This window comes from Accipiter gentilis, chromosome 7, assembly GCF_929443795.1.
Source record: "Accipiter gentilis chromosome 7, bAccGen1.1, whole genome shotgun sequence".
Taxonomy (NCBI): Eukaryota; Metazoa; Chordata; class Aves; order Accipitriformes; family Accipitridae; genus Astur; species Astur gentilis.
This window is the reverse complement of record NC_064886.1, coordinates 44,622,254-44,637,010: the sequence shown is the minus strand read 5'-3', so window position 1 is coordinate 44,637,010 and position 14,757 is coordinate 44,622,254. Positions and strand designations below refer to the sequence as shown.

General features: G+C 49.9%; 1 protein-coding gene across 4 annotated transcripts; it reads right to left on the bottom strand.

The window, feature by feature from the left end:
- Nucleotides 1-4,494: 4,494 nt before the first annotated feature.
- TAT (tyrosine aminotransferase) lies at nucleotides 4,495-14,197 on the bottom strand. Of its 4 annotated transcripts, none has more exons than XM_049804797.1 (12): nucleotides 14,095-14,197; nucleotides 12,188-12,430; nucleotides 11,905-12,009; nucleotides 11,027-11,094; nucleotides 10,487-10,645; nucleotides 10,172-10,310; nucleotides 9,584-9,636; nucleotides 9,078-9,230; nucleotides 8,026-8,154; nucleotides 7,508-7,591; nucleotides 5,927-6,025; nucleotides 4,495-5,151 (listed from the first exon to the last, which is right to left on the bottom strand). In XM_049804797.1, the coding sequence occupies exons 2-12, from the start codon at nucleotides 12,420-12,422 to the stop codon at nucleotides 5,008-5,010; spliced, it is 1,368 nt and encodes a 455-aa protein (XP_049660754.1). In that variant the 5' UTR covers nucleotides 12,423-12,430; nucleotides 14,095-14,197; the 3' UTR covers nucleotides 4,495-5,007. The 4 variants fall into 4 exon arrangements, with proteins under 4 accessions (XP_049660754.1, XP_049660755.1, XP_049660757.1 ...); XM_049804798.1 differs by having other exon boundaries at nucleotides 12,188-12,423; nucleotides 14,095-14,181; XM_049804800.1 differs by lacking the exon at nucleotides 14,095-14,197 and adding an exon at nucleotides 12,855-12,945 and having other exon boundaries at nucleotides 12,188-12,423.
- Between the last annotated feature and the right edge of the window lie 560 nt (nucleotides 14,198-14,757).

Here is a 14,757-nt window from a genome sequence, read left to right as displayed (position 1 = left end):
TAGCTCACTAATTCAGTGAACAAATCTCCCCATCATATCAGGAACAATCAATTCTTATTATTAGTAGTAATGTTTGTTTTTCCAGTCTCTACTTGAAAAGCTGAAAGTCTTCCATGATCACACAGTCCCTCACTGTATTAATTATTTTAATACCATGGAGATCTGTGTATGTAATCACACAGGGTCAATAAGACCCCTTCCATCATGCTTTCTTCTAAGTTCTCTACAAATATATTTTCAGAAAAGCAATTGTGTTTTTTACCCCCATCATTACTCACTTGTCACATGAGTTTTACTTGTGTTTCTACCCTTCATGAACAATTCATGCCCTTGAATACATATGTTCCATTCATGATTGCCAGTCTATGGCAGTCTGTAAGTTTCCCCCACTCTACAACCAGTATCAGGGGTTGTAGTTCCTCTATTTTACTGCGGATTCCTTGCATTAGTAAACAAACCTCTTGGCGGTATCTGCCTGACGTTATTCCATTTCCTGTCTGGTCTCCAGTATCACCTATCTTTCCATTACTTGAGTTAATATTGTTATTTTCTCCTTACTATCAACCCGTGTACTAATTGATTTTATTTTCATTTGTCTGCCTTTTCATTTTCTTACAGAATGACATAAAAAGGTATTTCCACCATGGGTGGACAAGTAAGACAGCTCTGCCCTAGAACTGTCTGTTCAATAGCAGGAAGGAGGGATCTGTAATCCAGGAAGAAACTTACTGGACCATGTCCCCATGTCTTACAAAATAACGCAATGGCAACGCTTGCTTATTGGCTTCTAATATCTCAAGCGGTGGGGGAAATGTGAAAATGGGAAAACAGGAGGGAAAAAAGAACCTAATGTAAATAAGGCTCTCCCTTATTTAATACACATAATACTTTACCAACACATTACAGAAAAAAAAGAAAAATAGTAAGAAAAAAAAAAGTATTTGTTCAGCTTTTGAATTAATTTCAATGGTCAGCTTCTGCCTTATTTATGTACACAGGCAGTCTAAAACCAGAAATCAGCACATGCACTGATGCTTGGAGTAGAATAGCTAGTCTAGAGTTGAGAGGAACAACAGCAATAAGCAGAGCTGAAGCATGCATAGTCCACACAACGCACTAGAGTGCAGAAGACCCTATACTAGCACCAACTACTGTCAGGCATCCAGGAAATAAGTCAGTCATTCAGACCTATTGACAGCACCTGTTTGCACTGGCAAGGCTTCAGGGAACACTGACTCAAGTCAAATAACCTAATGGAAGACCATACATGACAAAACAAAGGGCTGGTGTAGGTCTGAGCCCCCAGCACTGTGAGAGAGCCCGTGCCAGGCAGCCAAACCATGAGGAAGATCCAGGCTTCTGCCCCTCAGAAAGCTTCCCCAGTGCTGCAATCCCAGACTGAAGGCCAATATAGAAGATATAACCCCAACCTTGTTCTGACCAGTTAAGCTTAGCTAGCCGGCTTTTAGGTACCTTCCAGCTACTGGAACCCTGCCAAGGCTGTGGTTTCTGTGGCTGTCCTGTCAATAGCAAGACTTTACCCATGCTGAGCCTTCCTTCTCCTCCAGAGCTCCTCCACCCTCTCACAGTCTGGTTTGCAAAATCCTTCCCAGTCACAAGAAGGTGGTGTCTCCCAGCCCACTGCTGCCGCCTCCTCTTACATCCACAGTCTCTCTCTGGCCACTTCTTGTGGCAGACTATCTGTGCCTCCCTTTGCCATGCGCCAAGTATTTCCTTCCTCCAGCCCTCATGGGTAATGCCACCAGAGCAGGTCAGCTCATCTGGCCTCTGACAGTCCTGCACAGCCTGGGAAAACGAGGTTATGTACCAGCCCTCATGTACAAAGACGCTTCGCATGGACACCTTCCCCTGGCGTCCTCCTCCCCCTCCACTCGATGCTCGAGCCTCACCTGAGCTCCCTGGCAGGCTGGGCCCTGGTTCACCAGGGCCTCCCCCATCATCCCCAGACCACTGCCCTGCAACCGTCCTGGGTCCAGCTCAGGGCAGACCACATCTTCCCACTGTGGGTGTACAGGGTGGCTACATGCTGGTGGAGAGCAGTTCAGACAGGCTCTCGTGACCAAGGCCGCAGCCCCATGGCAGGAAGACACTCAGAGACTGTTCCAGTCTGCAGCCCCATTGAGAGCAGTCAGGGCTGCTAGAAGAGAGAGTGGGCGAGGCCAAGGCTAGGGCCTGGGCTGCACCCAGGTTCCTGAGGCACCTGGGGGAGCTGATGGCCTCACTGCAGGCAGGTGTGATTTGGCCCAACCCACCCACAGTGCCAGTTTGCCCTGCTGGGTTGGGCCCTGCTGCCAGCCCCTTTGGAAGTGAGGCCTCGGACACTTCACCTTCATTTGCCCATGAGCTGAGAAGTTCCTTTGTTTCCCAAGGAAAGTGCTAGGCACGAGGTTGCCTCACTGCCTAGGTCCCCATGTCTGGGGTAGGTCACCCTCCCCCTAAATATGGCCAGTCCAGACAGTGCAGAGAAGAGCAGAAGCATGCTGCAAGCCTGCTCAAGAGTATACAGCTGGTGGTCCCCAGCTAAGACAGGGAGGATGGCTGTGGATCAGCCATAAAGGCACTGAGGGAGTTCTACCAAAGCAGTGCAGACCTCGTCTGAGCATCTGACAAAGAGCAGTGTGTCTTGGCTTCTTCCTTGGCCTCAGTGCTGAAGGGGCTTTCTTTGGCACAAAGCACCTCCAAACACCAGCTTAGGCTAGCTTGTATGGCTGGCAGGGTGCTCTAGGCCACACCCATACTATGACACAAAGCATCTGTGAGTATAATGCCTGAAAAATGATACTAGCACATTTGTGGTTTAATGCTAGTTTGCTATTGCAGCAGGGAAAACCTAGGTGTGTTCAAAAGGCAGCGTTATGTTTGCAAAAGATGGCAATAGAGGATGTGGCCTTGAGAAATCTAAGTATCTTGAGATTTGTGAGCTCTCTCTATATGCCTATGTCACTGGCTCTCTCAGCATCCCTGGCCAAATGCTGCTGGGCTAAAAAGAAACAGAATGGTGTTAATAATTGCAGAATATTTGCATGTTAATAGACATGTCTGAGGGGACTCTAAAAGGAAAGGGGTCCATAAAGGGAGAGAAGTCTGAAAGGAGCAGCTTTCTCTAAAAACAGGATCTGTTCATTAGTAATGGGAATTAAAGCCACAGAACCCAAGGTAAGTGGAGAAGAGTTCAAGGAGACAGGGCAAACTTGACAGCTGTAGTTGATGCAGGACAGCATAACAATGCAGCAGCATCATGCTGTAAAGGTCTCCAGGCCCAACAGAACCCTCGCACACCACCCTACTTATTATTTGTCAATGTTTTGTCTTAAGCTGCTCAGATTATTTGGCTCTATTTGGAGGTCTAATAGCATGAAATCTCTGAAGCCATTTACTACTCACCCATAGTCCCAGCTTCTCTTTCTTTCTTTTTGTTCTGGAATTGCTTTCTTTGAAGGGAAAGGATGTAGCATGGACACTCAGCTGATGTATTGATGATCTTTTCATAGACTGCTATCTTTCTCATATAGATACCTCCCCTCTACTGGAGTACTGGTACCCAGACTTTGTCCTGGGCAGGGGAAGGCAAGGCAATGAGATGTCTGTAGAACCTGGCAGGAGGTCTGGCAGTGTGTAACCTAGAGCTAGCTCACTTTCTGCATCATTGGGGAGGCAGGGTTGACCTGTGAATCCCAATTCTGCAGGAGGACAGGTGAACAGAGCTGTAGGTGACGACATGAGGCAACTCTGCAAGTCACCCCTCCATCAGTTTCAGAAATGGCTCCCTGAGCCCCTGAAGAGCTCACCAGAACAGGTGGTCCTATGGGCGTTATCATCTCTTGACTGCACAGGCACTCCTGTTTCCACCACATGAGCAGACAGACACTGGGCCACCAGTTCCTTATTACTTTATGGAGCTGACGTATTCAGCAAACAGTAGCCCTGGCGCTGCTGGCATGTCACAAACACCCTGTACAGTACAAGCATTTCATGAGGTGCCACCCCCTTCTTCACCGCTGCAGCAGGAAATTCTCAGCTGCCCCAGCCTTTAATGCTTAGGCACCAGCACCTGGCATAGCTGGCACCAGTCCAGGGGCAGTGCCTCCCAGCAGCAGCAGGCACCAGCACCTGGCACTCTGTCAGAGGCTGTGGGGTGAGGGGGAGAGGCTGTAAGGGCCAATGGGCAGGTGCACACAGGGCTGTTCTGTGGGGAAGGGCCAGGCCACCACAGCAAGCCTCTGGCATCAGCAGGGCAGGAGTGGCCAGCTCTCGCCTGTGCCAGGGTTACAGGGCCCATCCTGCCCTCAGGGCCTGGTGGGTGCCTTTGAGGTCTGAAGCGCTCTCACCATGCCCCTGCTGGTGACAGGGCAGGCCCCGAGCAGCCAGCTGCAAGGCAGAGGCAGGTCCAGGGCACTGTAGCACCAAGGTCTGGGCCAGGGCGACCCACACAGGAGCCAAGACAGACCTGGCACAACAGGAGCACAGTGCAGGGACGGGCACATCAGAATGTTTATTAATAAAAAAAGTCACAATAACTTACTCCCTTTGTCACTCAAAGGGCTCAGTATAAAGAGCTCTGGCCTCCTAAGGTAACAACAGGTAAGTGAGAGGTGGGTACTTTTCTCTTGTGCTCCGAGACAGTTGCCTTCTCCTGTCCCCAAGGGGAAGTGCAGCCAGCACAGGACCTACTGGCCACATGGGGCCTGGCACAGGAGCAGCCACATGCCCCTGCCTGCAACTGGTTTGCAGGCAGCACAGTCCAACACAGGGTGCACATGCAGAGTATATGGATGCCAGAGGGTGTGCAAGCTGCAGTGGTGGAGGAAAGAGAAGTGGCTGCTTCTTCCCATAGTGCTAAGGGATCTGTGGAGCACAAAAAGTGAAGCAGTAGGACAGCAGCTGCTTGCAGGCAGGGGGATGTGGGGCTGGCTGGAAGCAGCCCTGCCTGCCTAGCTGCTGCCTCACACAAGGTCTAGCCTGGCAGAGGGAGGAGGTCAGCTGTGGCTACTTGTCACACTCCAGATCCTGGGCCCCCTCAGCACCCTGGTAGTGCATCTCACAGAACTCCTGAATGCGACTGCAGGCCTCCAAGATCATCTCCTCAGGCACAGTGATCACCACACGGAAGAAGTTTGGGTACTCAAAGCACTGAAATGAGAAAAGATGAAACTGGCAGATTACCTAGCATAGCACTGTAGTTTGAGCCCTGCCTTGGGGCCATGTACTGCATCAGCAAGTGAAAATGGTCAGCGTAGGACAGACTTGAGGACAGCAGGGCTGGGTGCTCAGACTGTTTTTTCTGCTCCAAGCAAATCTCCCATCTCTGTCTGTATAGACTTGATGCGGTGAGGGTGACAGGCCTAAGGACTCTGTATGGACTATGCAGGACCTAGGAAATGGGCTGGAATGAGCTAGGGAAGGAGAGGGCTGGAGAATGTCCAAGGCTCAGTCTGTATTTAATGCTGCAAGTGGAGCTGGAAGGAGGTGGGCACAGGGCACAGATGTTCTCAGCCTGTAGTCCATCCCTGTACCTACAGGGGTGGGGGACTGGAAACAGGGCGAAGAAAGGAACATAGGTTGGAGCAGTCCCAAGCCTCTGAGAGAGCAGCTTCAGCAAGGAGGTGTGAAGGTACATAGCGTTCAAGGATACAGCTCTGCCAACTTGAGAAATGCAGAGCAAGCCTGGAGCTGGGAAGATGTTGGCAGCCTGACCAAGGGCTGTTAGTCAGCCAGAGGCTGCCAGTCCCCATCCCTACACACAGCGCTTGGAGCTCACAGCCAGCGCATACACACCATTACAGACCATGGACACTGCACACACAACTCCCAACCTGTCCCCAGAGCTCAGAGCTGCAAAGCCCTGTTGCTTCCTTCCCCATGCTTTGGCCCCACAGCTCCCTGGGGCTTTCAGCGTTAGGCTCACCGTGGCTGGCAGGCAGAACACAGACTGCTCTGAGATGAGTCGCTCAGTGAACTCCACATCATTTTCAAACTCAGGGAAATGCTCCATCTCAATCTCAACCTGCAGCAGAGGGATGTAACATAGCAACCAAGGGTACCAAAACTATCTGCGGTGTCCCTGCTTACTCACATGGCCCAACAACTTCCCAGTCAAGTGCAGCTGTCTGCCCTCAATTTTTGCTCATGATTTGGGCTGACTGGAATGTAAGACAAATAGAAACATATAAATGAAAACTGGGGCTTCATTAAGAAGTAGTCATTAACTACCTAAAGCTGGAATTTCAGTTAAGGACAACTTTAGTAAAAAACTGATCACAAAGATACAGTAACCAATTAGAAGTGAAAAGGAATAAATCTGGTATTAAAAGAGAGCTTGGGAGATAACTGTAGTCAATATGCATTAATAATTCTGTCACGGAAAAAAATCCATGCGGTCAGAAAAACCCAAACCAATGTTTTGGTTTAAAAAAAAAAAAAAAGATAGCAAGGTCTAGAATATCACAAACAAAACAAATCCTTGTAGGATGATATAACTGGTAAAATGACACAGAAATGCTTAAGTCTTCAATAAATATTTCTGTCCTGTGTTTGGAAAGGAGGCTGTCCCTTTATCACATAAAGACAGTGATATTCTAGCCATTTGTTTATAGCCAAAGTTTATTTAAAACATCTCAAGAAAATATTCTTAAACAAACCAGGTGAGAGATAATTTGCATGCAGAAGTTCTGAAAAAGCCAGTGGAAGAAAAGTTTTACCAAATGATTAAATCTGAAATAAATGTTCAGATACTGCAGAAACACAATAGGTGTGAAAGAATCTTAGAACTATGCCTCTACGCAAAGAGCATAGGCAGAACAATGTGTGTAGCTATCAGTAAGATGCAAAACAGGGTCAATTGATAAAGACATATCTATAGAACATGAGTAAGACTGTTATTGCAGTATTCTCCAGTTCTGGGTCCACATTTTTAAAACCTGATGAAAAACTGGAGACAGTACGAGACAAAAAAATAATATTAAAATGTGTTAAACTTAAGAGACTTTAATGTCTCAATTGAGCTTGTTGAGATGAAAAAGGAAATTGCACCACATCATAAAAAGTTAAAAACAAAACAAAACAAACCGGTATGGAAAAATGCAGAAAAAGAGGCAACAGCATAGCCAGAAGACAAACAGGCTAGTAGGAAGAAGGCTATGTATTCAACAGGAGGTATGATAGTCTGGCTTGTAGTATAGGGGCTTCCCATTGCCAGTTGGCTTCAAATCCAGGTAGAACAGTATTGTCTTGCAAAGTACAAGCCATTGAGTTCTGTGCAGGACCAAGTGGATGAAATATACCAGCCTGTGCTATGTGAGAAGTGAACGATGTGTTCTGGCCTTCTAAAGTGACCAAGGGACATAACTACTGCACAGGGCAATGTGAAAATACATGGTAACAGAGACCTGGTGCCAAGCACCAATCTGAAACCACTGACAAGCACTGGCAATGAGACCTAGTGCGAGTGTTGATGATCTGGAAATGGCATGTCACTCTCCTCACTTACCATGAGGTACATGGCTCCTGCTGGCCGGACGGGCTGTAGGCCAGGGATAGCTGATAAGGCAGCATAACAAAGGTCAGCATTGGACTGAAAAGCAGAAAGAAGACATTTCAAAACAGGAGAAATTCCAGGAAGCAGCTCAGCGAATGGAAGCCAAGCTCTGGACCAGGACTATAAACAGGTTTGCCCACTGCAAATAAAGGGACAACAAATGCAAACAGCATGGGTGATCATGGCCTTGAGTACATCAGGTATGACTGAGCTGAGGTCAGCAGGTCAGTGCCAAATAACCCATGCCCTGGGTCACCAGCTCCAGCTGCAGGACTGGGCTACCTGAAACTTATCACAGCCAATATTTCTGCCCCAGTTACCACGTCTCCTTCTGGAGTTGGATTCGTTGGGCTATCCTAGTCACAGACAGAACCTTGAAGCAGGGTGGGGAGGGATGATGAGCTCGAGAGATATGACTCCCTCCAAACAATCCATGAACAAACTGTACTGACCTGTTACAGCCTGTTTACCTTGAGGATGCTGAGGGTGTTGTGGTAGAACTCGGGGGGTGTTCGGTGCAAGATACGTTCCAGTGCTCCTTGGACAATTGTACAGGGTCCTAGGATCCTTTGACTCAGTCTTAGAAGGCCATCCCTGATCTTAAAAAAGATGGCGATATTTGCAGCTCAGACTGTGCTTCCCTGAAGGAAAGGGACGCCTCCAAGGCCTACTCTCCATATTTCTACAGCTGTTCACACCCCTCTCTTCAATGAGCATACAGAGTACTAAAGAACATTTGCTTGACTGTATGCCAGGTATTCACAGACTATGTACAGTGTTATTCTCAGTTGCATACTGTAATGCCAACAGAGACAACCTTTGGAGCTTTCCAATCTGACTCAAATCAGGCTAGAATATAGCTAATACAAATAAAGCCAGAGCTGTTCCAAATACCACTTTGCATTTCCCTTAAGTTTGGACCCACAATCCACACTTTCAAAGCCAGGTAGGGACAACCAACATTAGCTTCTTCTGCTCACTTAGTTGGTCCTCTCTTCTCCCTCTTCCTCTGGAGGAAGCCCTCTAGGTGGAAGGGTCACTGCAGTAGATGGTTGTTCTTGAAACACAGCTGAACAAATAGCCAGATAAAACACTGGCAGCACTGCAAGATGCTTTGTTCTTACTTTTAAAAGAAACCATATAAGAGCACATAGAGACCACATATGGAGTCCACATGCTGGATAAGCCATGCAATACCTTCAGTATACCTTCACTGGAGCTATTTGAGAAGAGAAGTAATTAGAAGCATACAAAAAGGACAAGGCATCTATGAAAGAGCAGCAGAGACAAGGAGTGTGTTACAGTGTAAATGTGGGTAGAAGGCCATGTATGGGAGCAGAGGGAGTAAGGAAGGGACATGAAAAGCCTAGAGGTGCAGAAAAGCATGTAAGCAATTGGGTGGCATCCACGTGAGAGCAGAAGAGTAGTGCATGCCTGCCTGTATCAGTTAAACCCCTGGTGATCCACACACTGAAGACACTGCAGGGCTGTTGCCATGACAGCAACACTCAGCGGTTCTCACCTCATTACCAAAGATGTCTCTCCTGTCATGAATTAGGATCCAGCCCATCCGCCAGCCAGGGACTAGCCACCGCTTTGCCAGGCCACCACAGGACAAGATTGGCACACTGGTGCTGAGAGTTGCAATGGGTTCATATTTGCAGTCAGCAAACACCTGTGAGAGAAGGCTGTGTTAGGGCTGTCCCCGCCTCTTATTGTGAGAGCTGTGTGTGCATGAGGCACACTAAGTAGGCAGTCAGGGAACTGATGTGAAATTGATGGTGAAAGCTCCCAGCTTCAAGGTATGAACATGGTAAGTGCACTTCTGTTTGGGAAGAGGAAAGGAGCCGGACATGAGCTCCAGGACTGTAAACCAGAGGGCTGGGAGCTCCAGGCATGGACCCAGACACAGTAGAGGGGAGTAGAGCTGTCACTCACCTCTAGAGACCTGGCTGCCACAGCCAAAGGGCAAGTGCATCAGAAAGGACAGGCAGCATGAGGGTGCAAAGAACTGCAACTGACACTCACCATGTCTCCATAAATCTCGTCAGCAAGGATGGGCACACACTGTCTTGATGCCACTGTAGGAGAGAGGGTATTCAGCCTGGCCACCCTGCATTCTCCATGGGATCAGACTTGCCCTTTGCTGCAGGGCCTGGCAGGGCTCCGAGGGAAGCTCTGTCCCAGGGCAGAGGATCCCGATCTTCCTCCTACAGACTGTTCATTCAGAGAGCCCAAGCATTGGAGATCCCTGCCCTGGCTGAGCCTAGTTCTGCTCTCACCTGGCGGGGGAGGCAGCACAGCCCTCCCACTGACAGACCAGGGCTCAGGAAGCGTAGGGCTCCCTGTGAACACTCCCTCTGCAGAGCCAGAATGAAGAAGTGAGCAGTCCAAGCCACATAGAGTGTTTGAGGAAGAGCAAGACACAGCCTCTGCATGTTCTTGCCCAGATAGGGCAACACCTTCACACTGAGCAAGCCCTGCTTCCTAAGCTGGAGTTAGTCATGAGGAGAGAAGCAAAGCCCTGGGCCCTTGGTGCTGCAGTGATCGAGACATAGGCAACATGGGCAGACACTAGACTGCAACCATGCCCTAGATACACACAGGCAGACTCACCTGCCAGGATCTTCTGGAGGTGGCTCTTGCTGAACACAGACCCACAGGGGTTCGACGGGTTGTTCACAATAAGGCAAGCTGTCTTCTCATCCACCAGAGACTCCAAGTGCTTCAAATCAATTTCCCAGGCCTTCTCTGGCTAGTAAAGTGAAAAGAAGGGGAAGTAACAGTTGAGGAACTGTACTTGCCACACAGGGTGAGGTGTGACAGGGTGACCGGGGTTGCTCAGGTCCTCTTCACCCACTTCCCAGGCAGGACCAGGGTATTTGAGACAGAAATGTCATGGCTGCCCCTTCCAGGCCTGCCACCACTTACCAAGAGGTTGTAGAGTTTGACCTCAATCCCCATAGACAATGCCAGAGTCTTGTAGAGGGAGAAGCCAGGTCGTGGCACCAGGATGTTCTGGCCTGGGTTGGCCAGCACTGCCAAAGCAAGCTCTATGGCCTGGCTGCAGCCGCTTGTTAAGATGACATCCTACCAAGAGGACAGAGGAGTCAGCAAAAATCACAGCCACTCTGAAGTGCCCCAGCCACTTAGGAGTGACACAATGCCCAGGCTCTGCCAGGTTAGAGCTTCTCAGCCAGAGACAAGTCCAGAGCCTGACTGAAAGTAGGAAACCTCCAACAACTTGAGAGCTCAGCCTCCTGCTGAGAAGGGTGGATGAAAAGGGCTCAGGGCAGGGAGTGAGAGCAGCAAGAGGCTGCTGTGGGCCAAGGCCATGGGCTAGCCTTCAGTCCCACAGCTGGGCAGGGGAAGGAGAGAGCTGGGGCAGGGCCCCCATGCCATGTGGTGTAGGCACAGGCAGCAGCACCCTGCCTGCACTGCAGCAGGAGTGCTTCAGCTGGGCATCAGTACCTGGGCCTCCAGTGGTGCCTCTGGGCAGTTGTAGTATGCGGCCACTGCTTCCCGGCAGGACTGGTAGCCTGGGGAAAGAAGAGCCAAACATGGAAGGGAGGTTTTTACAGACTGTTTCCTTTTTCTTGCCAGTACAAGGCTCACAGCTGCTGCCCAGCTGGCGGAAGCCCACTTGTTAGTGACACTGTCCCAAGGTGGCAGAGACTGTCCTGCCTCAGGCCAAGCACCATGCAGGCTGTAGGCTGGGCCAGGCAGGCCAAGAGCAGGGACAGACCCTAGGCAGGGAGGCAGGCTCTGGCCCCAGCCCGTCCTGGACACAGAACTTGACAGGGGCAGGGTGGAGGTAGCCATGGAGCTGCTCTGATCCAGCAGGAGGCCAGGTGCTATTGCACAGCCTTCATTGTTTAGTGATGGCACAGGGGCAGCCCTCCCTGTCATCACATGGAGTGTCCTGTGAGGCAGGCATGCTCTATGCATGCTTCTTGCACTAACTGCAAGCAAGGCTCATGTTGTCTGTGAAGTCAGGGACCCCAGGGGGAGCCCTGGCCAAGGCAGATCAGAAAGGAACTCAGCTGCAACCCATGGCAGGGAGACACAATCTTGAGCCCTTCTGGGTGCCTGAAACCCTGCCTGCTCTAATGACTGGGGGAAGCAAACATGGCTTCTGCAGGAGGCTCTGGGCCTCAAACAGATCCTGCAGGGAAGGGCACTCAGGTGTATCTGGGGGATACACACACTTGCGTGCTCATCAGACTATTGGTGAGGGCAGCTGCAAGGTGCTGCTGGAAAGATGTCTGTGGGCTCCATATACCTGCTGTGGGGTAGGAGCTGGCACATGCCTTCATCCTACTCTCACAGGAAGAGCTTTGTCAACTTACCAACAGATGGAGCATAACCATTGTAACGTCCCGAGTCCAAAACCTCCTTCACAGCCTGCGTGACCTCATCATTTGTAGGAAGGTTTCCAAAGACCGTCGGGTCTCCTTTTCAAAGATTGAAAAATAGTAAAGTTCTCACTGATCTGTGACAGGCACAGTGCTGTGTGGTTGTCTGGCCTGCCCCTGGGTGTTCACACAAGCTTTGTGTTTCAGAGCCCTGCAATCTGCCAGCCACACAGTTGACCCCACTGCCTGGAGGCTTCAGCCACAGCACTACACTCACCTAAGGACAAGGAGATCATAGCTTTCTTTGGGTTGGGCTCCACCTTCATGCTGTCTACGATGGCTCGGACAGGATTGAAAGTCTTCTTTGACATTTCAGAAGCTCTGACAGCCCATCTTGGTTTCCGACCCTTCACCTTCCCCAGCGACATACTGTTCCCATTGGTCTTGAGATGAACATCCAGTATAGGGGCATGATCTCCGTGGCCATTCACTTGGATCAGGTATGAGTCCATCCTGAGAGCTGTCAGTGTGAAGTGGATTTCCTGGGCTTAGTTAACAAATGCCAAACAAGGGATCTGCTGTTTGGGGACACAGACCATGACTCTCCAGAAGTAAAACTTCTGAAATCTCTAGACCCTACCTACTGCCTATGACAACTCAGTCAGCAGCAGCAAGTAGGGCTGTATTCAGGGCCAGGATGGAGTGAAACCCCAGACATAAGTGAGAGCACAATGCAATGGTAAAGATAAAGGCACCTCTCTGTGCTAGCTGCACCACTGCCTAGCATGGACTTGCTGTGCTGAGGAGGAGCAGGCCCTGCTAAAGCCAGCAGTCAAGAGTTAGCAGCATGTTGTAGTCACTGCTTGACTGCAGATTCAATGTTCCACTGACAGAAGGTCAGGGCTAGGACACCCCCCTCCTCCCCCAGCTATCAACTTGCACACCTCAAGCTGCAACCACAAGGATCAGCCCGCTGTGTGTGTTCACATCCAGAAAGTCCCTCCAGTGTGTAGACAGAAACACAGCACTGTTTAAATCAGATCTCAGATGCCAAAAAGGTAGTTCTGGTCCAATGTTATCAGGATGCCCTGGGCAGTGGCAGCGTATAGGTTACAGACACTTGCCTCTGTCAGCAGAACAACAGGGAGCAACAGCCCAGCCCAGAGACCCTAGATCAAAATGCAATGCTTAGAAAATGGAGCAAGACTGGTACAGCCAAGAGGAAAATCAGGGAGGTGGCACTGCCCTAAGCAAAGGGCCTGTAGTCTTGCCCAAGGCGGGGTAACAAGCAAGTCATAGCAGAGGAGCAGGTGCCTTCTAGGCCCAAAACCACACACAAAAGTGACTCGCACACCCCAGCATGTATACCCAGAGCACAAGCCAGACCCAGCCAGCAAAAGCCTTACTTACAAACTGCTGCTGACTCGGGGCTTTCCAACTGCAGAATGTTAGGAATAGGGCACAGGACAGGCAGAGACCTCCTAAGCCAGCAAGCCTGTTATTGCCTATACCAGCACGGTATCTTGTAATCCTGCCACAAACTGCTTATGCTCTCTGTATTGCCCTATTTCTCTGCTCCACTGAAAGGCAATTCAGTGAACAGTGGCCCTTTCTTGATGGTAATGACTTGGCTCCATGCTCGCAGATATTCACAACACAGGTACACCTTCCTTGCTGCAGAGACTAAGCTGGAAGGGTTGTAGTATTGCCTGGTTCAGGCAGGATTTGCCATCTGAACAAACCTCTCACTGCTTCAGTGAAGTTTGTACCTAGAGATGCCCCATGCTGCTGCAGTTACTCTGCCAGCAGTGCCTCATTAGCCTGTTTACAGCAACTCAGGCTGATCTAACAAGGTCACAAAGAAAGACTTAAGCTTCTCTGCTGCAAATACCCTCTGGGTCTCCTTTCTACCAAAAGAAGGGCAGCTGAAGAAACATGCAGCCAGGCTACATAAAAACTGAGTAGAGGAATGAGCCATATATCTCAGTTCAACAGCAGGGCTGAGTCCCAAATGCACAGTGCAGAGCCTATCCCAGCGGAGCCTTCACACCACTCTGCAACATGGTTCTCATGCAAAGGGGAGCTGCAGACACAGGCCCAATAGATATCTTCAATGTAGGCAGCTAGGAAATCTCCCCACTTCTCACCCTGAAAGAAGCAAGGTACTAGAGCATAGCACTTTACCTTCTACAGCACAGAGAGGAAGACACCAACAAGCTTTGGGGTCCGGTCCCTACTTTTCATCCAGGATAAATCCCCTTGAGAAGAACTTCTAGCAAATTCATGCCCGTGAAATAAGCCCCAAAACTGGGCGTTGGGACTGAATTGTTTAGTGATTGGCTCACAAAGAGGGCTGCTCTCCCCACCCAAAAATGCCCTCTCCTCCCCATTGCAACTGTGTTAACTTCAAACAGCTGGAACATGCCTGCACATTAACTCTTTCTGGGGGCAGCCTACAGAGGGACACAGCTTGGCTTCCTGCAGGCGCTGGGCTGTCACCCTTTGGCACCACTTCCCTCAGCCCTCAAAGACTGTGGGGAGCAAATCTGCACAGAGTCCAGGTAGTCCAGCCCTAGCACCTTGTAATGCACCAAGAGTGGACTGATGGACCCCAAAGCCTGCGGAAAGCACCAGTCTGTCCTGACCTCAAATGCTCTGGACTCCCAGTGCACCAGCTGAGAAAGGACAGTTTGTGGCATCATTACAATCGGGAGACATCTTCCTCCATAGGCTGAAGGGAGGCAGGCACTTCCCTAGCTGGTGTCTTGGAGACACCAGGACCTGAAGGGTTAAAGGAAGCTCAAGTTGCCACAGGTTTAGGGGTTTTTTTTCTTTCTTTTTTTTTTT

Coding starts and splice junctions, on each gene's coding strand:
- TAT (XM_049804797.1), bottom strand. CDS start 12,422: ATGGACTCATACCTGATCCAAGTGAATGGCCACGGAGATCATGCCCCT. Junction 10,311..10,486: donor TCAAACTCTACAACCTCTTG/GTAAGTGGTGGC, acceptor TCACTTTACTAG/CCAGAGAAGGCCTGGGAAAT. Junction 9,637..10,171: donor CCTCCAGAAGATCCTGGCAG/GTGAGTCTGCCT, acceptor TCTCTCCTACAG/TGGCATCAAGACAGTGTGTG.